This window comes from Heliangelus exortis, chromosome W (genome assembly GCF_036169615.1).
Source record: "Heliangelus exortis chromosome W, bHelExo1.hap1, whole genome shotgun sequence".
In the NCBI taxonomy this organism is placed as follows: Eukaryota; Metazoa; Chordata; class Aves; order Apodiformes; family Trochilidae; genus Heliangelus; species Heliangelus exortis.
The window spans coordinates 8,102,209-8,124,414 of NC_092453.1; the positions used below are offsets into that span (position 1 = coordinate 8,102,209).

The 22,206-nt window shown below is 42.9% G+C and overlaps 1 protein-coding gene across 1 annotated transcript in view; it reads right to left on the reverse strand.

The window, feature by feature from the left end:
• Positions 1-131: 131 nt before the first annotated feature.
• Positions 132-22,206, reverse strand: part of LOC139789254 (SKI family transcriptional corepressor 2-like) — a 27,551-nt gene continuing 5,476 nt past the window's right edge. The window contains exons 5-8 of the mRNA XM_071729755.1: positions 15,439-15,501; positions 14,954-15,052; positions 8,677-8,744; positions 132-194 (exon numbers count right to left, since the gene is read on the reverse strand). Of these exons, the coding sequence (XP_071585856.1) occupies positions 132-194; positions 8,677-8,744; positions 14,954-15,052; positions 15,439-15,501 (293 nt within the window). The remainder of the gene's footprint in view (positions 195-8,676; positions 8,745-14,953; positions 15,053-15,438; positions 15,502-22,206) is intronic.

Genomic DNA, 22,206 nt, shown 5'->3' on the forward strand with positions numbered 1-22,206 from the left:
ACAGAACTTTTAGAACAGAATCCATAACATCGTGCAACAGAACAACTCTCTTAATTCTTGCAATGCCTTGCAAAGAAAAACATGATGTCTGGGCCATGCAGAATAAGACCTCCTCTTTCCCAAGCTCACCTTTAGCTTTTGCTGAGATGTGCGCCGAGCTTTTCTTTCCTGATCAAGCTTGCTGCATAGGGAATCTGCAATGACACAGAAACAAAGCCACTGCTTTAAACCAAGGTTTTGCTAACAAAACCTCCAAGCTGGAATCCCTGCAAATTAAAGGTTTTGTTTGTCTCCCTATGTTATTTTAGTAAAACAGGGCCTTAAATGAAAGGATGGAACTCTTCAGAATCTGAAGTGCAGGAATGTTGAAGCAGAAATAAAATAGAAACAGCCCAAATAAAAAAAACAGATCTCAAAATCCAGTGTCAGAGATGTCTTCTGATGTTTGGTTTCTATCAGTTGCTGGCAAGACTAAAGCCATCATCCATTCTGCTACCTGTGAGGTGACAAAATTCAGGTGTCTATAACAGAGCAGGCAACAAACACTCCTCTCTGCACAACCAAAATACAGTAGGTTGGGAGTATGAGACTTATATTTATATCACCATAATTAGGAAGTTCATAATAGTTATCTCTGACTTGCACCAATCTGAGGGAAGCTACTGAAGTGGAACAAATAATTAAAGGAAAACAGAACATAGGCATATTAGGGATCATAGTTATATTTAGAGACAAAGTGGGATGATGTACTCACTGGCTACTGGGAATACAGTATAGGGCTGCTCTTTTCCAAGCTGGGCCTTTAGAATGCAACAAAACTAAATTACTCTGAGACTTCTCCATAGCTGGGAATCTAAGTGACTACAAATTTACTATTCTTCAATGCTTTTGGAAGAACCCTTGGAGGAATTCAGGTTGGGATCAGAAAAAGCTACATCCTTACACTCCTAGGTGCTGCTAGGCACTGAAGTGACCTGCTCCAGAATACAAATAATGCCAGAAAGTTACTGCAAGGTGATGAAGAGGCTGGGCTGAAGTCAGGAGCAAGGCTTTAAGCTGCACAAGGAGCAAAAGGGACAGGCAAAGGCACAAGAGTTCAAGTGACCTGCCCCAGACACATAACAAGATACTAGAAATATGTGAATTTACATCCATACCCACTGATGATTCACCTAACATTCATTTTTGTTCTCGTTTTAATTACATTATGCCCACAGCATGTGAGGACCTTTGTGTGGGTTCTGCTCAGTGTGTCTCCAGGCTGGTGTACAGTGCAGGATCTGCAGTGTTACCTCCCCCATCCCTGCCTTCCTTACCAAGGAAAAGAGCAGGGAAGGCTCAGGGTGAAAGGGTAGAAAGGAGCATCTGCAGCTCAGGAGCTAACCCTTTCATCTCTCAGGAAAGGAGGTCAATCTGATGGAAAGCAGCAGCAGTGTCTGCACAGATGAGCCTGAATTAAAGCAGAAACCTCTCCCAGGGACATGCTGCTTCCCTGATTGCACAGCCCTGGAAAAAGGGAAATATTTGTGCACAAACTGTGAGGATCAAACCACTGATGCCCTGAAAAGACCCAGGTGTTTTGTCTGACTACTCTTAATCAGGAAGCTTGCTGCCAGATCCCCCCATCCCCTAACAGAGCTGCCTCCCAGGGCACTGTGTTCCCAAAGGCTGGAGAACTCTCCCAACCATGGGGGAGAGGAGGATGTAAAGAAACTGTTTACCTGATTATTCATTTGCTTGGATCAGCTTCCAAAAAGAGCCACAAACAAACTGCCTGAATAAGCATATTTCAGCTGAGCCCTGGGATGCTTCACCAACTGCTTTCTTCCCCTCTCACACTTCACAGAGGCCAACAGGCAACGTCGGCCACCAGCTATATAGGACATCTCCCAAGCTGTACTGACCTAGATAATGCAAAGGGGTACACTCTGTCAGAAATTAACTGTTCTTAATCCACTTTTCTGCTATATTTGGCACATCAGCATGTCTTCACTGCCTGTTGGTTTCTCCACCCTCCTGACAAGAGGGGAAACTGGGAGAGGTGGGTGTCCAATAGGGAACGGACTACTTCTTTCATGAGTTAAGTTGCCTACAATGCACTCTTCTACTTTTGTCATTGGAAAAGCATTTGGTAACTCTGGTGGAGTAGTATTTATGGTTCTTTCTGACAACACTGTCCCCTCTTGCACACCCATGGAGACTACTGCAATGCAGGATAGGATCAGTGCTCAAACAGCCATGAAGATCCAATGTGTAGCCCTCATCAAAGTGTCTACACCCCTTCCAGCAGTAACAGAAGTGCAGATAGTTTGGTTTTAAGTAGCAAGCAATCTGCTTCTTGTGAGTGAGTAAACATTAATAAGGAATACATCTCAAATGGGAGCAGATCTGTAGGGGGAAGAAGAAAGACCCAGTGTCCATACCATGTTTCTCTTGTTTGGTTGGGTTTTTTTCTCCAGGCTAGCTCTGGTCTGGTTCTGGGTACTGATCACTGAGCATGCTCCTACGTGTGTTCCTGGAACACATCCTCCTTTGCTTCAGCTGGAAGGAATCCAGTTTGCAAGCTCCACAACATGAATCATAGAATCCTAGAATCCCAGACTGGTTTGGGTTGGAAGGGACCTTAAAGCTCATCCAGCTCCAACCCCCTGCCATGGGCAGGGACACCTCCCACCAGCCCAGGTTGCTCCAAGCCCCATCCAACCTGACCTGAGACACTGCCAGGGATGGGGCAGCCACAGCTTCTCTGGGAAACCTGGGACAGGGGCTCAGCATCCTCACACCAAAGAATTTCTCCCTAATGCCTAACTGAAATTAGAACCAAGTGAAGCAAAGAGTAGATAAGCAGATAGGATTGGGGATTTATTTCTGAAGTGCATGCCTGATCCCTGCTACACTTGGACATCAAAGAAGCTTCCATACACTGTCCTCTTCTGTAGACTTCACCTTTGCATCCCATCTCTAGATGAGATGGGTACACAAAGATGCATCACCCTGACTTCTGTTGCTTGAAGAGGGCATCATCCGCACCCCACAGCACTGTTACCTGGTGTGGAACTACAGGTATTTAGTCAAACAATTCTCATTTCCAGAGGGTGCATTTGAAACCTCAGTCAGAAAACTCCCCAGCCAAAATAACCCTTCCAAATGCAAAGCTTATTTATGCAGGAAAGGAGACAGATGTGCAGCTGAACTGCCACTGGAAAACTACAGTCTAAGCACAGATGGTGCTTCTGGATAGAAAGATGTGTGGGATTAAGGAGCAGAAAAAGAAGACACTGAACCTTTGACAGCTGGAGAAGGAATGGAAGTGCCAAAGGCTTGTCCTTGGGGCTCTCTTGTACACAGGCATCCATTTTTGATGAGAATTTCTGCAGGTTCTAAAGGAAAGGAAGCTTTTGTGTCTGTTTTTATATAACCATTAATTCTACAAGACATTCCTTTTCTTTAACATTTGAATTCACTGGAGAAAGAGGAACACAGCTCTGGCCTATTCACACAAAGCATACCCAGATTCCTTGCCAAGATAAAAGTTTCACAATTTTCTACTCTTTTCCTGCTGGAAATAGCACTTGTCAGCTCCCTTTTTCTGTACACAGTCAGGGATGTGTATGCCACCTTTGTCATCAAAATTCCTAATTTGTATCCCTCATTCTGGGGAGGAACTTCATAAAAAAATCAAATGATGTTAGGAGAACATATAGAAACAGACAGTATCATCCCAGCTGCTAAAGCACAGAAGAAGAAAACAATGGGCAAAAAATCTAGTGTTTGGGTTTTTTTTAAGGGGCAAGGTAATGAAATTTGCCTTGGATTCTGCAAGGCATAGTAAACACAGATTTCCAGAAAAACTCTTATGCCTGTTATCACCTGGGTGTCAGTGGACAGGCACTTCATCACAAGATGCAGCTCAAGAAATTCAAGAGCCACTGGACTCCTGAACCAGTATTTGCCTCTAATGTTCTTGTCAAGAACAATCAAATCATCTGGACCACTTTCAGCAGAGGAGCGAACCAGAAATCCTAATAGAGCACTGCTATCTCCTCACTTTTTGGAGTGGCAGGCATGCAGTGACCAACATCTCCACACATAAAAATGTGCATATTCCTTGTTTGTATAATGAATACACAAGTTATACAAAGCACCTACTTTTTATATACCACCTAAAATAGGAATTAAACCTACTGATGCTTTGCTTAATTACAGCAGGACCCAGAGGAACATGATCTCATACCTCTGAAGATCTACCAATATTACCACATGGTAGATATTTTCCTCTTTTAAACACTCCCTGTGAAACTTTAAAGATCAGGATGAAAGATGATGCAGAGATGGAAATCAATTTTGCCTCTGGAGAACAGAGTTTGACTCAAAGCAGCACTGAGAGTAGAAGGCCATCAGACATCAGAGGAGTTCCAGTTTTGAGCTCTGAACATTATTGTCAGCCCCAAAGTGAGGCTAGTGAGGAGGAATTCAATTCATGGCAGATAAATTCATTAAAAACCAAGCCAAACTAAACCAACCCAAACCAACACTTTCCACTTGAGCCGGAAAGTCAAGGGACTTACTGAGTAATTCACATTTCTAACATTTCTCAAAGACCTTTTTCCCCTATTTAAAAATAGGGCAATAGATGACAACCTGATTTTAGTCATCCCACAACAACAGCGTGATGAACACCACCTTAGCTTTTCCTGATAGATTAGGTCAGCACTTCCTGGGAACCTACAAACTACTTCTAGAAGAGCCCCGCAAGGAAATTAAGAAAATCTAGCCTGGTTGCAGCTAAATTTTCTCCTTGGTGCTCTACTTCTCTGTGACAATGTTTTAGAGGAGTTCACAAAAACATAAAAATTGTCAGGCTGGAGATTCTGCTTCTCATTTTTTTCTCCCACCAGACAGCTAGGAAGAAAATGAATGCTTTTAAAATCTGATCCACTAACACAGTTGCTTGGAAGACAATACCAGACAGACAGAGAATCTCTAACAGGAGCTGACTCAGTATTTCTTTAGGCTGGCTGGGCTATCCTGAGAGGTGAATTCTGGTCACACTGGACAGACACCAACTCTTCAAATGCAGGAGAACTTTTCTGAGGCCATACCACGTGTGGCATGTTAGAACTGAACCCCAACCTGCTGGGCGGAGATTTCTTCCCAGTGTCCCTTTCTGAATAACAGGAGCCAGACAATCCATGCCTGAATCCCTATATAAAAATCCCTTTTTTACCTATGCCTTTCAAGTAGACACAGTGTACTAAGCCAACTGGGGAGACAGCACTTGGAAAGAGGAAGAAGAGAAAAATGCATTTGGTGATTCAAGGTCCATTTTCTTGTTAAATATGATGACCAGTTCCTTCCTGGCACTTGGCCAAGAGCTTGGCACAAAAAGGTTGTGATATTTCTTGGTAGCTACTCCAGACACTTTGTCCAATTCCATTCTCAGCAGAAATTCCTGGTTTTTGGCCACACAACACCCCACTGCTCCAACTACCTATCAAGCCAGGTTACCTCCAAAGAACCCATCATCCACCACAGAGGATGTAACACAACACACTCCCCCGTTTTCCCCAGGAGCAAGAATCAGATCATGACTTCCAGTAAGCCATAAAATTATTTTTTTTTTTTAGAAGCTTGGAGCTGACAGTACATTAAAATAAAAACCCCATTGATTAAACACTGAGGGTTTGGATTTTGTTGTTGTTGGTTTTTTTTTTTTTTTTTTTTTTTTTTTTTTTTTAATGAAGATTATTAAACCATCCCTCCCGGGTGCACTGACTGCCAGGGAGCAGCAGAGGGCACCCGGAGCCCACGCCGGAGCTCCCGCAGCATTCCCCCCCCCCCATTTATCATCGCCCTCCTGCATTGCAGTTTCACAATGTCACCCTAAAATTGGGAAGGAAAAAAAAAAAGCGTTCCGTGCAGCATTCCTTGCTGGTTGGGTGGGAAGTGAATCCAAGCCATCTCCAAGCAATTCTTTCTGCCTAACAATCAGGTTACGGCGGGCGTCCACGCTAGGAAGTTTTTCAAATACAATTGTGTTTGTTTAAATATTTCAGGCTTAATCTCCAGCTTGTTGTATTCCAGATACTTGTGATGCTCCAAGGCAGTGTCTTTTAAGGTCTGACTACCCATTTATGCAGCTTGAAGCATTCCAGTTCAGGATGACTGAAACCATCACGATGGGAAAACCTGCCCCTGGTACTCACTGGTTACAAGAGGTGCCTTCATCATGATGCACAAGTGTTCAGGAAGGACCAATTTAAATTGTATAATCTTTCAGTGGTGAGAAAAGCCAAAAGAAACTGACTCTGTTCATTTATAATGTTTGCAAAATTGGAAAAAAAAAAAAAAAAAAAGGCAATTTAGCCAAGTTCTGAGGCTAATTCACTGATAAATTTTGAGTTTAATACCACAAAGGTATACACCTATGAAGCTGTAATTAAAATGAAGATGTGCAGAGTGTCCCAGGTACACACAAAAACCCAAAATAACTGTTAAAAATAAAATACAGTAATAAAACCCACCAAAAAAAAAAAAAAAAAAACAAAACAAAAAAACCCAACAACAAACAAACAAAACAACCCAAAACAGATGTAACAATGCTTTTTGTGTATTCTGCACCAAAAGCTTTAATTCATCCATGCCACAACCTGAGAAGGCTGAAGGAGCTACATGGTTAGCACATTCAGCTCATTAATCTTAATTCTAGGTGTAACCATACAAAAGAAACCCACATGGATGAACTGATGTCATGGAGGGGATTATCACATCAAAAAGTGCTGACTCCATTTCAGTTACCAACCTAAACATCACTGAAGGTTCCTGCACCTAGTTTACACAACCACACTGGTTATTTGCAGCAAACAACCTTTGATCAATCTGATCCAGGAGGATCCTTGGAGGGATACCCAGATGTGAGCAAGAAAAACTTCCTGAGGATTAGACAACATTTCTATTAATGATAACTAAACTTAGGCAGCCACAGTGAATTAAGAGGTCCTGAATTGTTGGTGCAGTACATAAAATGTTGAAACTATTCTCTGTTAAGTACATTCAGGCAGCTCTGTTTAATGATTAAACGACTATTCTGTAGTCTGCATCAGTAAGTGAAACAGGTGTGTGTTACATGATCATATTTCTTTTCCTGCCCAAGAAAAAGCACTACACTGAAACTTGTGATTTCTCCATTTCTTATAAATCAGGAAAACCACCATGGCTCCCTCACTGGAGGTCTGGAATATCCAGTTTCAGAAAGCAACTTCACAACTGGGACACAAAGTCAATAGAAGGGAGGGAGAATTAGCTCCAGCTGACACAAGAGATAAAGGCTGAAGTGGGCCCACAAACTTTAAATGTCCATCACAACAGGAATCAGGCAGGTGATCTGCCTGGGGAAGTACTTTTCAAGATGGCATCCTAATTAGCATCTTCTGTGGCAGTGCAATTCACAGCTCAAGCCAAACTCCTTGCCTGGCATTGGGGGGACAAAGTGGAACACAGTAGCTACTGGATGCATTAAAGGAAAAGAGTGGAAACCAGCAGCAACAAAAAAAATCTTCAAAGATGTTCTGGACTTGAATTTCCTCCATTAAAAACCTCTTTCAAGCACCCTCCATCTCTCATTGAAATCTTCCAAGTCAGCAGGAACAGGGAGCAGGAATGTTCGGCAGCTCTAAAAATAAGGCCACTCATAAATGCCTCTAAACATAGGTGCGCAAGTTTGACAATCCAGGCCTTCAGCTTTTTTTTGGTTGTTTTTTTTTTTTTTTTTTTCATTTCCTAACCTATCAATTAGAAAATGACAGCACCAGAAGGCTGAACAATGCCTCCTCAGCACCAGGGTCTGTGACAAGCAGAATAAAAAATTTAAATGCTTGAACACAGGGCTGATCTGTGGAAGTGGGGATATTTGGCAAGTCTGCCTCAAAAAAAAAAACCAAAAAAACAACCCAAGACCCTGTTGAATACTGTCAGACTGATCACAGAAAAAGCAATAACAAAATAAGCATTAGCTGATAGCCCCTCACTCCTTACGATGCCCTGCTCATAAAAATCACACTAAGCAGTATCTGAGGGAAAAAGGACATCAGGTTTTCAAAATCAAAACTTGTATGCAATGATCTCCAGTTGCACCAAAACAGAGGCAGAGTCCCTCTTGGTTTTCAAATAGCAAGCAAGAGACCAAACACCAACGTGTGCCTGCACTGAACTGTGTTTTGGCAACTCGATCCTTTACTGCTGAGTTAAGCACTTCTAGCAGCTGAAAGCTGAAAAAGACACATCCTAAGGTTTAATTTGCCAGTGAAAAGCTGGCCTCACACTGAGTCCCTACTGAGAACTGAAACACACCCCTTAGCAATTCCTACAAGGCAGAAACATTTAACTGCTTCAGGTTTCCTAATTCAGCCCTCGCTGGAGCAGCGCCTCTGGGTGTTGGGTCAACAAACACATTTTGTTGAGTTGAAACATGAAAACCCATCTGGTTAGTGTATGAAAGTCAAGCTCCAGGTAACCAGACCCTAAACTAACTGAGAACTTCGTGCTTACATCTCAGAAAGTGTAAGGTAATGTGCTCAGGAGCAGTACCTCTGCCTGGCTCACAACGAAAAGTGGAGTTAATTTAAAAAACCATAAAGCAATGATTTGTAACTTTTTGAGCAAAGAAAGCAAACTTACAATCTGTAGCTGCTGTACCATTTCTTCTCTGTACGCCAGTTCCCGCTTCATCTGATCTTGAAAATTATCTGTAAGAGGGGTAAAAGAAAAAAAAAAGAAATGCAGTAATTAAAACACAGACCACACAGCAGAATTAATATAAACAGCTGAAACCAAATCACTACCAAGCCCTTCACCCACTTAAAATGTGGGCCTAAAAAAACTTCTCTAGCAGGAGGCACTGTAGGCAACAGAAAAACTCTGGAAAAATCAGCTTTAGCTACTTCCCCAATTAGCAAATGTAGACTGCTAAGTTTCTGTCACTTCATTTCACTCTCAAGAATTATTTTCTCAATGGGCCAGAACCTGCAGTCATTAGTCAAAGTTGTACCAACACTGAAGAGCAAAGACTGCTCTTTGCTGTGGCATAAATCTGTTGACATCAATAGGGTTGTCCAAGATGTGAGAAGAGAAAGTGTTCGAGGATGCAGGGTTTGATTTGTAGTTTGTTACATAGTGCTGAAGGCTTTTAACAAAATTCAGACTAAAGAATAAAATACAGACTAAAGAATTCAGACATAAACAGTGATGTGAAAATCAGAAGGGAAAAAAGCTTTGAAAAAATCCTCTATGTCCAGGTTAGAGCACAGGCCAGACTCCCTGCTCCAGTAGCTCCTCCTTCCCTTATTTTCCTCCCCAGTAACCATTTCAGACAAAACTTCATTTGATAGAAGCTTAACTGCTGGTCTGTTGTCCATGACATTGCTGCTGGAGGTTGAGAAAAAGGCAGAAAAATATAAGGAAAACTATGGGCAAGAGGCAGATAACTTGGAGAGTTGCACGATGGAAACCTGGGAAAGAAAGTTCATTCCAACCAACATCCTTTTGATCTGGGAAAAAAGCCTGTTCTGGAACACAGGAGCAGCAAGGTGAATGCCATCAGAAAACAGAATGGAGTACCTCAACACCCAGAGCCTGGAGAAGGGTGCTAAAAGGCCAAGGTGGCTAAAACGGTTTATTTACAACTAAGCAATTAAAAGAATTAAACAGTCCTCCCGGTTGCTGGGACACTAGCTCAGGACTCAGGAAGCCTGGGTTCAATGCCTGCTCTACCGCACTCCATACCTCCTTCCATCACCATTAAAGCAGGAATAACAGCACCACCTCATCTACCAAGTGTCCTGGGAGGATTAATGGATTAAATGACTGTGGGAGACTTTGACAGCACAGTGATGGGAGTCACAGGAACACCTAAATTGGGATGGGGAAATGTGAGCCCAGGTGAGAATGAGCAGCTCCTGTTCATGCTCCATGCTCACCTGCTCCCAAACCAACCTCACAGCCTCTCAGACTTCTCATCTCCAAAAGCAGGAAAGCAGAGAGCTTTCCACAGGGTGGAAAGGAAGGATGGACCTTGCCTGAAGGTAAAGGAGATGTGTCCCCATCGAGTGTGGGCCCAGGAAGGGGGTAGGTGAAAGTACCAGGGGGCAGAGCTCTGCCCTCCTCTTTTTAAGAAGAATTTTGCCCTCTCTGAAGGATAAGCAAGTTGTTGTTTCAAAGACAAAGAGGCACTTTAGGATACCAAGGAAACAGCAGTGACACAAAGAAAGAAACAGAGAAAATACGTCAGGCTGAGGCCATCAGGATCCAGCATGGCCACACAGAAAAACACATGCTGACATTATCTTAATAAAGTTCTTCAGATTTCCAGTAAATGCTCAGAATTGCTCGACCTAATTCTTCTGTTGCAACTCGATCAGAAAAAAAAAATAAAAAAGATGAAAGAAATAAAGCAAGTTTGCAATTCCTCTCTTCTTAACCCCCCAAAAAGCTGTGAAGTATGAAAAAGTGACCACCTCCTATCCCAGTGATTAAAGGCTGATAGATCTCTGCCAGCTACTACTGAGGTCTTCCAGCTTCACTCTGACTTGGCTACATGGAGAAATTCTCCTTCTCTCCTCATCACTTTCCTCTCGACTGCCTCTTCACAGGTTCATCACCTCTCAGAACAAATAGCTCAGAAATCTTGCTCAGTCCTGCACAGCAAATGTCCATACTCACAGTGGAAATGGAGTGTTAAGGGCAAGGTTGGTGGTTTTTTTTTCCAACAGCATTTATCCGTCTGAATGCTTACAGACAAAGCCATGAGCAATACCCAAGAGAAGAGATATGAATATTTAAATAGTTTTCTTAACACAAAATTAAATACTTTAACTATCCAGACTATGTCTCTGCCTTTTTATTACCATGTTGTTAAATGCAGCTGGACAAAATGTGGGCCAGATGATACCAAAGGTACAAAACCAGTGCAGGGTTCTGGGAGAAGATGCTATCAACTGTGCACAGGTGCTCAGATTTCTATCAGGACAGCAAATTCTTTGATTTTCTTCAAGTGATCTGATCTTCTTTTATGTCTTCCAAGTGATCTCTGCATTGAGAGATCTTACAGGCAAAGGAAAACCTCATCTGCATCTTTCAAGTACAATAGCAATATAAAAAAATAGAGGTGCAAACAGCAGAGGACAAGGTCTGCTGCTTTAAAAATTATCAAGGCCACATTTCCAGCAGGTAGAAGAAGCCACAAAGATGCAGCATAGCACTACTGCATGAGCTTGCAAGTACAATCAGTTCTCATTTAACAGTGAGTTCTGTGAGTAGAAAATCAAAACCAAACACCTTTTACACCCAACACTGCATAGCACTGATGTGGTAGAGTGATGCTATTAGTGTGTAATGCCCCAAAAGTGATCATTTCCAAAAGCAAGACCCAAAAAATGTTACTTTGGAAGTAATTCCCCCTCCAAAGGTGCTCCAAAGGAGCATTTTCCAGAGAGACAGAGAAATATCTTCCATATCTGACACACTGCCTCCCTGCTGAAACAGGAATGAGTTTTCTCCCTTTTAAAAAAAAAGGCTGAGAAGACTTAAAAGCTAAAGGGTTTTCCCCAGACACAGTGCAAAGCACAGGGACAAACACCCCGAGAAGTGGGATTGAGAATTACCCTGGCAGCATGTTCCTGTCCTCCACCTGTTTTGAGGATGGGACAGAGATCCAGATCCCCCCGCTCATCTCAATGCTGCAGTGGGACATCCTGGGACATAAAACTTGTCACCTTCCCACTCCTCTCTCCCTCCTACATTCTCAGGTGCCTCCAAGCCACAATAAATCCATCAATACAATTTTAATTTTACCTCTGCTTAGTTGGATCTCTCCCTAACACCTCCCTATCCACTACCACTCATACTGCTCTTTTCTTGGATAAGATAACACTTATCTTGTATTTTACACTTTTACACTCGTTTTACAAAGACATTTTTTCTCTTTTTATTATGCGCAGAGGACAGAAGGGTTGGGTTGTTGGGGTTTTTTTTGTAAATCTAAATCTGTAAATAGGTTTTACAGTCACTTGTATATATTGTTTATAGCACACTATTTGTTTTCTATTTTTAATCCTGAAGATTGACCACTACTTTGTGGTACACTGAAACCACATTTTTCAAACCAGCATACACAGTCACCACTTCCTTGGTCATCCGTACGTGTTCTTTTCTTTCATTTGAATTTTATTTCATGTGGTTGAATTGCAGTGTTTATTTACATGGCAATGGCAGAGCATTCATTTAACTGTATAAAGAACAAAAAGAATAAATGAGTGACCTGAATGGCAAACCTCCAAGATGCCATTTTGCCAATACCGCATATCAGTCTACACTGATCTACACAAATTATTTCAAAATTACCTCACTCCCAAACCCAAGGAATGACTGAATTTATACTGAAGGATGAGGTTATCCTCCTTTCATTAATATCTGTGTCACCTCAGGCAGCTCTTCTCCTTTATTTATGAAGCTGTCTACATCTTTTGATATTTGGGCTAAAGAAGGAATCCTTCCCAGAGTTCTCCCACTTCCTTGATTCCCTGAACTTACCCTGTCTGGTGCTACAGAAAGGGGAAAAAAAGCATTTTCTTGAAGTAATAGGAAAATGCTGTCTGTATTCCCATTTTTCCCTGCAATCCAGGTAGCTGCAACATTCCTCAGCCTGAAGCAGTGGGCTCTGATAGACTGACTTAAGAATCATAGAATTAGCCAGGTTGGAAGGGACCTCAGAGATCATCAAGTCCAACCCTTGACCCACCGGTGCGGTTGCTAGACCATGGCACTGAGTGCCACATCCAGTCTCTTTTTAAATGTCTCCAGGGACAGAGAATCTACCACCTCACCGGGCAGTCTATTCCATTGCCTGATCACCCTCTCCGTAAAGAAATTCTTTCTAATATCTAACCTAAACCTCCCCTGGCACGACTTGAGACTGTGTCCTCTTGTCTTGTTGAAAGTCATCTGGGAAAAGAGACCAACTCCCACCTCGCTACAACCTCCTTTCAGGTAGTTGTAGAGAGCAATGAGGTCTCCCCTGAGCCTCCTTTTCTTCAGGCTGAACAGCCCCAGCTCTCTCAGCCTCTCTTCATAGGGCCTGTGCTCGAGTCCCTTTACCAGCCGGGTTGCCCTCCTTTGGACCTGCTCCAGGACCTCAATATCCATCCTAAACTGAGGGGCCCAGAACTGGACACAGTACTCGAGGTGTGGCCTCACCAGGGCTGAGTACAGGGGCAGAATCACTTCCTTGGACCTGCTGGTGACGCTGTTTCTGATACAGGCCAGGATGCCATTGGCCTTCTTGGCCACCTGGGCACACTGCTGGCTCATGTTGAGCTTCCTGTCAATCCAGACTCCCAGGTCCCTTTCTGCCTGGCTTCTCTCCAACCACTCTGTGCCCAGTCTGGAGCTCCCCATGGGGTTGTTGTGGCCAAAGTGCAGGACCCGGCACTTGGCCGTGTTGAACCTCATCCCATTGGAATCAGCCCAGCTCTCCAGTCTGTCCAGGTCCCTCTGCAGAGCCCTCCTGCCTTCTGGCTGGTACCAGAGGTACTGGCAATACTGGGGTTTTTTTGTCCCTGCAGTTTTTATGAAGGAATTCAGAGGACAAATAAAACAGAGAGTTTCTGAAGTCTTCAAGAAACTATGACAAATTTTTTTGTGTCAAGTGCAGGTCAAATATCTCAACCACACTGGAGTTAAGAGAAATCAGCAAATGGCAAAAGAACCCAACAATTAGTCTGGGAAGGTTTCAATTTATCTATCTGGGTTTATTGTGAGTCCAGGAATTCCACAGTGCTCCATCTACATATAATCTCACAGGAAAAAAAGGACAGAAATGTAGATTTTGAAAAAGCAGACTTTGAAAAAGCCCTGACATCATCAACATGAGGAAAATACTGAATGGAAGCACTGTCAGACCTCTGCTGGACTTCATTAAGAAGCAAAAGGTGGGTGCAAACATTTTTTTTTTCTTCAGGTTGCTGCTGCTTGTCTACTTCAAAAGGCCTCAGTTGAGAGGTCTTTTCCCATAGCTCTGTGCATGCAGTTCAATTTTCTGGCAATTTTATGAAGCCCTACCAATTATCCCTTGTTGCAGGAGAAAGATGGGAAGTTCGCTCGGAGAGGAGGGCTTAGGCGAGAGTCTATGCCCGCATTCTCCACCAGATGTTGCAGGAGAAGAACTTCGAGGCAATGGCAAGCTCAGAGTGAGGACAGGATCGGTAGAGGACTGGCCACCAACCAGCACGGCTGCGAACCTGCTTCAGAGTGAGCCCCTTGCCAGTCTCAAGCCCCACCTTTTATTGGCCCTTGATCTTTGATCATGCGCACTTGGGCCAGCCCTAACTGGGCACAGGTGAGGCTGAGCACCGACTGAGCTCATTACTCGGCAGGTCCTGCCACCTGCTGCCTACAATCCCTTTTGGTTTTTTGTTTAATTTTGTTTTGTTTTACACGTGCCCTGTATGTTCCATCACCCCTAGGTAGCACCCTGCTCACCAGCTGTGGTAAAAGGGTCATTTCAAATAGCCCATCTCAAGAGGAAAAGTTCAAACAGGTCTTTCTACCCCTTATACGCAGGCCAAATCAATTCTTCACTACCAGCTAGAACCACCTAAAGATGACTTGGAAGCACCCTGTCTTCAAAAGCCCCCAAGAAGATGCTTAAAACAAACATCACTGTACCTCAAGAAGCCCCAGACATGCTTCTGTCTACTCACTGTGTTCAGTGTTACCAAAACCAGTAGAATATACAACAAAATAGACAACCAGCTTCAGATTTTCCCTACGAAAGGACATGCTACCAACCTCAGCAGAACTAAGCCTGGCAACACACCTGAGAACATCCCTCTCCCATTTTAACAACTGACAACAACCATCCCCCCCCAAACAACACCAAAACCACAGGGATGTGTCTTACTGAAGACTGGGAAAGATGTGTTTCCTTTCAACACCTGGAATTCCTGTTCTAGTCTCCTCTGTAAGTCAATCTGTTCAAACAAAACCTTCTGGAGCTCCTCTAACAAAGAGAAAAGAAAGAGTGGGTTTGCTAATCAGTATAATTCTTGATAAAACAGTTGCAGAGCAATTCATTACTATAAGACAAAATATTTTAGCAGTTATATATATAAAAAAATTGTTGCATAGACCTACAATAGATTTTGTGCAGAAAGCCATGAATATAAATCAATGTAATATATTACTTTAAAGTATTATATTACAGTGTCATGTATTGATTGATATATATGCATTAATCTCAATTAAATCCACCCAAAGGTTCATATATTATTCATATGTTACTTGACAAGCTTAAAATACGGTGCAGAACAAAAGTGCCCCCTATTATCCTCATATTCTATTAACAAAGAGCAGTTTTATAATGTAAGAGGCCCTTATTTATTTTACCTTTCCCCATGTTTTCTACATCCTTCTTCAGTGAATGAGGTGATTTGGTTTCTTGCATGTGTTCTCCAGAAAGAAAGAAAAAAAGAAAAAGTTATTGATTTACTGATACTGCTTTTCATCAGTATTGTCCTTGCAGCTGCTTCGGAGAATCTGGAATGGAAAAAAGGAAAAAAATAGGGAAAGAGTAATATTGAGGTTTATGTACATAACTCTGCGTGTGTAGCACAAACGTTTGCAACCCCTTATGAAGATTCTCTTATCAGAGAACAAATGGGAAGGGGATGGGAAAGGGGCAGAATCCCTTCTCCAGCCTCATCTCTGTTGCGGCGAGCCTTCTTTCTCTGGGGGACACGGCTCTTCTCCGGAGCTCTCTTGCCATCCCTCTCCTCAGACCTCTTCATCGTCTTCTGCTTCTGGGAGCATGCCTTTTATCTTGCCCTTCAGCCCCGCCCATTTCCAGCTGGGGCAGGCCCTAATTATTGGGCACAGCCAGGCCTAAGCTCCCAGTTCATTATCAGCGACACCTGAGGACTTGTGGTTCTCTCTACATTTCCCCCCTTTTTGTTGTTTGTTGAAAAATAGCAATAATTTACAATTAATTCACAATAATTTAACATTTCATTTAAGCATTTCATTATTTTTCAACATTTTTTCTCCTATTTTTTGAGGAGGGAAAATTCGGGCTCTTTAGCCGCTGTTAGCAGGAGATGAGGTCTTAAAACACCAGCTCAGTTTTCGCTGGTACTCGCCACCTCGGAATGCCTAGCCATGCAGAGGCTTCTCCGAGCATTCAGCGTACCAGTCTTATCGCGTGTCCCTAGGGCCCCGTTTCAGGACCGCACTGTCACGTGTCCCTGGGGGCTCCGTTTCAGGACCGCATCGCGTGTCCCTGGGAGGCTCCGTTTCAGGACCGCATCGCGTGTCCCTGGGAGGCTCCGTTTCAGGACCGCACTGACTTGATGCGCACTCAGAGCTCCGCTTCAGCATTCCTCGGGTTTGAGTTCTGCGCGCCAACTCGCTGCGCCTTTCGAGCCTCACTCTTCTCTCCTGCCTGACTCGCCATTCCGGGCTGTTGTATCTTGCCGTGCTGGGCTTCTAGTCCGAGCTCTACACGCTGCCTACAGCATTTAAGCCTAGCCTCATGGAGCTTTACTCGTGGTTGCGTTTTTGGAGTTCTTTATAGAGCGTCCCGCACCACCGTAGTAGCTCCATCTGACGTGGTTGCGTATTTCAAAGCTCTTTATATCGCCTTCCGCATTTAAGCCAGGCTTTGTAGAGCTTCCCGCAACCAATGTGGTCGTGTAGAGCTTCTTATATTACCTCAGCATTCACGGCTGCTATTGTTGCCCGCATTCTCCACCAGATGTTGCGGCAAGCCTTCTTTCTCTGGGGGAAACACAGCTCTTCTCTGGAGCTCTCTTGCCATCCCTCTCCTCAGGCACCTTCATCTTCTTCTGCTTCTGGGAGCATGCTTTTTATCTTGCCCTTCAGCCCCGCCCATTTCCGGCTGGGGCAGGCCCTAATTATTGGGCACAGCCAGGCCTAAGCTCCCAGTTCATTATCGGCGACACCTGAGGACTTGTGGTTCTCTCTACACATCTCCTCTCTTCACAACAGCAAGTCCATGCTGGGCAGGACCCTGCTCCCAAATCCACAGGCATAATCCTTTTTGCACCAACCTCTTTGGCTTCATCAGCCCTTCAATTTTATCATCTTCTAGACCTCTATGGCACAGGCTTGTTGTAACTGCAGATAATTTATGTCCAGCTGAGATAAAATTGACATTAGTGGTATTTGCATCTAAAGGATACACCTCTGAGGTCAACCAATTCAGATTTCTCTCTTAGGTTGCTCTTATAACTTTTAATCACATAGCAGTAAAGATTCTTCTAGACATAAAATTTGACTATTTCCAGATATATGCATGCTACTTCTTTCAGCCTTTTTCCTTTACAAAGAAAATAAATCATAGAATCATAGAACTGGCTAGGTTGGAAGGGACCTCAGAGATCATCAAGTCCAAACCTTGATCCACTACCACTGCAGTTACTAGACCATGGCACTGAGTGCCACATCCAGTCTCTTTTTAAATGTCTCCAGGGACAGAGAATCTACCACCTCACCGGGCAGTCTATTCCAGTGTTTGATCACCCTCTCCGTAAAGAAATTTTTCTAATGTCCAACCTAAACCTCCCCCGGCACAACTTGAGACTGTGCTCTCTTGTCTTGCTGAGGGTTGCCTGGGAAAAGAGACCAACCCCCACCTGGCTACACCCTCCTTTCAGGTAGTTGTAGAGAGTGATGAGGTCTCCCCTGAGCCTCCTCTTCTCCAGGCTGAACAGCTCCAGCTCCCTCAGCCTCTCCTCATAGGATCTGTGCTTGAGTCCCTTCACCAGCCTGGTTGCCCTCCTTTGGACCTGCTCCAGGACCTCGATATCCTTCCTAAACTGAGGGGCCCAGAAATGGACACAGTACTCGAGGTGTGGCCTCACCAGGGCTGAGTACAGGGGCAGAATCACTTCCTTGGATCTGCTGGCCACGCTGTTCCTGATACAGGCCAGGATGCCATTGGCCTTCTTGGCTACCTGGGCAAATTAAAGTATAAAAATATATATATATATATATATATATATAAACAAGTTGTTAGGTTCACCTGGATGACAGTTTGACTTCAATATGAACCATCTGACAGGAGGTGTTATTTTAATTATCCTCTGGAACTGTGTGATCTTCCTCTAATTTCTATGAACTGGGTTTTGAAGCAAAAAGCCATGAAAAAAGGTTTTTAAGAGAAAAAAAAAAAAAAAAGACTTCAGAAATTAGTGGGAGATTTTCTATTATTTACAGATGAAGCAGAAATGGACTCTGAAGACTTAAGAATATATTTGGTAAATTATTGAGCTAATTAGACTAATATTTAGCTTAGTCCAGTCAGTAAATACACATTATTAATTCTGCTGATGAGTAATCAGTAATCAGACAGACATACATAGACTCATGTCTTAATGTATTTGGAAGAAAGAATAATGGAGGAAATACCTTGGTTTTTTGGGGGGGGGGGGTTTGTTTTGTTTCGGTTTTTGTTTTGATTTGTGGGTTTTTTGGGTTTTTTGTTTGTTTATTTGTTTTATAAAAAGTCAAAGTAGTGAATAGGTCACCACACAACAGATAAGATAGCATCTACTAGAAAAAACATACTGTCACCATGCAGTTTACAGTGGGTCACTGCAACAAGCTGATTCAAAAGCTGAACTGGAAACCCTAGTTTTCTATGCAGCCAAGAAAACTTTCTGCAAAACATTTCTTTCTGTTTTTAAAAATCAATGCATTCTTACATCCAGTAAACCTTGAAGTCACAGTAGATGAGACATATCCAATAGCTATGCATCTTAGCCTCTCCTATCTCTTCATTCCTTACATAAAAAAAAACCCCTCCACTCATTCAGGCATATGCATTTACACAACTGGTATCTGGTGCCAGAAATTCCATTAAAAAAATCTGTTTATGTAACAAAATTGTAGTGACATGAGGCAACCAGGTGCCAATAATTGCCAGGTAGTGGGCTTGACCTCGTGTGAAGCCCACCTGTGCCTAATTAGGGCAGGCCCCTACTGCGCATGAGCAGGATTAGGGGGCCAATAAAAGGCTCACACCTGAGTGGCGCAGCCGGCTAGCGCGCTCATGCAGCAAACCTGAGCAACGCTGAGGTCGTGGGTTCGAGCCGCACCCTACTGGTGAAGAGCTCTAGTGGCGCAACCGAGTTAGTGCGGTGCTGAGACAAAGCTCCAGTGCCGCAATCAGGTTAGCGCAGTGCCCTCAGAAGCAGTAAAAAGTGGCTAACCAGCGACTGGCTACCCCAGGTGTGAGCCTTTTATTGGCCCCCTAATCCTGCTCATGAGCAGTAGGGGTTTCAGATGGGTTTCACCTTTCCAGTCCCACTGAAAATGATAATTAGGAGGCTGCTCTTCTCTGGTTTTCCATACTTCCCAGAGGCCTCATCATGTCTTGTGTACTGTTCTACCTTAATTGAAAGGGAGGAGGTATTGAATATTTAACCAGCTTCCTTTCTCTTAAATGTTAATTAAAAGCTAAATAGGTGTTTAAAAACAAACAAACAGAAAGCCCTAAGAATTTTAATCAGTCTAAGAAAAAATCACTTCCCCTTCTAATAGCTCCACCGTAACTCTCTTGGGCCTTGTCTATACACAAAGTTGTAGCAACATTTAAAACAGCAGCACTGAAAGCTGTGCAGCCCCCCAGTACAGACACCAAGGTTTTCTTTAAGAGGTGCTTGTTATACAGAAAACAGTTTATTCAGAAAAATCAAACTATGCCTCAACTTTCTGCTGACTAGGGGGGGGAAAAAAAGGGATGAAGTATTCATAGCCAGTTTGTACTGCCTCAGCTTTTGGTATCTCTGCTCTTCCTGATTAGTTCAGGTGCACAGATATTAATAAAATGAGGTGGGTTGCATTTTTTTGGGTTACAAAAGTGGCTTTCTTAACCTGCAAAATGAACATCCACCCATGGAGGAAAGGAGAAATTATGCCTGTAGGTAGACACGTCTCAAAATACTCAACCAGTACCCTGAAAACCAAAGGTCCTGTTTTGTACTTTGACACAACCTCATCTCTCCTGATGCCACCATTTAATTAGCTCTGCAGTCACTGGAGTAGTTACAATTTCAGCAAAAGAAACAAACAGAAACATTTCCACATCTACTCTCCCGAAAAAGAAACCCACACCCTCCTGGTTGTACAATACCAAACCAGACGTAGCCAGGTTACGTCTTCATGCTGTGCCACCTAGAGCAACCTCCTGCAACCTTTCTTTGGGGAGCTCAAAGTGCTTTCCAAACAGCAACTAAAAAATCCACATTGGCCCAAACAACTCAACTACATCAATGGGCAACTTGGTCTTCCCAGCCCGGAGCTCTGATGGATCCACAATGGAATACGATGGAACGCAATGGAACCTATACTCCCTAAATTCTTTCTAAATCTGCAGTGCCAGGCCTCATCAACCAAAATCACCCACTCATCTGTCTCTCAGCACTGGCCCTGTGATTCCAGGATGGTTCTTGAATAATGCAGAGCAGATGATTGCTGCCCACCACCTCTACACCTCGCTCCCACCAGAAGAGCATTACCGGCGTGAAGCCCGCAGCATCGGTGGTCTACCAGAACTTAGAACATCCAACAGTATTTTTAGCTGGAGAGAATGCTGCCTGCAGACAAAAAGACCACAGCAGTGAAGACGTTGGTATCTTCTGGGTATAAATATAGATATATCCATTTTAAAAATCTAGGCAGATGTGAGCTGGTAGCTTTTGAGAGCTCCAAAGTGCTCCAATCTGTATTTGCAATTAATTACTCACTTTAAGACGTGCACAGTTATCGTGTACATCCTGAAGAAATCCTACCCTTACTTGAAAATATTAATCTACCAGACATATTCATGCCACATTTTTTTGAAAGAATGGGATAATCAAGACTTGGGAAAACATGTCTATTTTGGCAGGTTCAATAAACATAAATGCTTTTCTGTACTGGGGCTGATACATGTCTGGAGCTTCAAATGCTCATTTGTTCTGAAAATGGTTTAACTTTAAAACAAATAAGTTCTAATTTTTGCCCAGATAAAGCCTCATTTGTAACCTCTATTTAAAGTTTAAAATGTGAATATGATATTAAAAAAAACCATCCATGGTGAAGTAGTAACGGACAGAGGAGAAAACAGTTTCAGGATTTGAAAACAAATGCTCAGTGTTTTAGAAATGTTTTAGAAAGACAACACACTAGTTGGCTTTTGGTCTGAACTTTATGCATACATCTGGGCAATATTTCTTAACTTTATTCTGGAAGCATGAAGGGTAGAAAATTTCTAATTCTCGGTTTGTTTTAATTGGAAAGTGAGATTCCCACCAGATTCTAGGAAGATGGGGCTTTAAAAAAAAACCCAAATCCTCAACAATGCAAAAAAAGAAAGAAATGCAACGATTATTCTCCTTCTTTTAAAAATTCAAAGACAGTTTCTGAGCTCCTTAGTAAAAACAGAGAAGATACAGGAATGGTAAATAAGGATCCAGTCTTGTCTGCAGTTTTGTCTGTCCATTGTGTATTTACTACACAATCCTGTCTACACAGTGCTAAGTCCTATGTTAGAAATTTCACCTCATCTTCCCCCTCTTCAACCTTTTTTTTTTTTTTTTTTTTTAAAAAAAAAACAAAACATCATCCATAATAAAATCTTACATCTCTTAACTTCTGGATCCAGTGCTTTGCCAGTTATCCCAGTACAGACAACACAACGGTTCAGTCTGCTATATATAATGCTGGGCTGTTTTCAGCCCTCAGCAAGCTACAGTAAATATACAGCAATTTTATCAATATTTTCAGAGTTGTTCTGGATAGATGTTTAAGAGTAAATGAAAGAAGAGTCTGGCTCACTGTTTCTAGCCTGAATTTTGAATTTTCCTGCCTACCGATGCAATTTTTTACAAATCAAAACCAAACCAAAAAGGGGGAAATGATAAGTAGATATAACAAGCTGACTTCTAGCTGCTTTTAACACCCTACTTTAGAGCTCAGGGCTCTTATCAAAACAGATTAAACATTTGACTGGCTGGGGAACAGCTTGCAGAACTCAACTGCTCTTCAAGAGGTGGTATTTGCAAGGCAGCTGTTGTGTGCCAAACACATGCAGCTCTTCTACCCTTCAACTCCAGGACGGTTGAGATGGCAAACTGCAGCTTCCCCCCCCCCCCA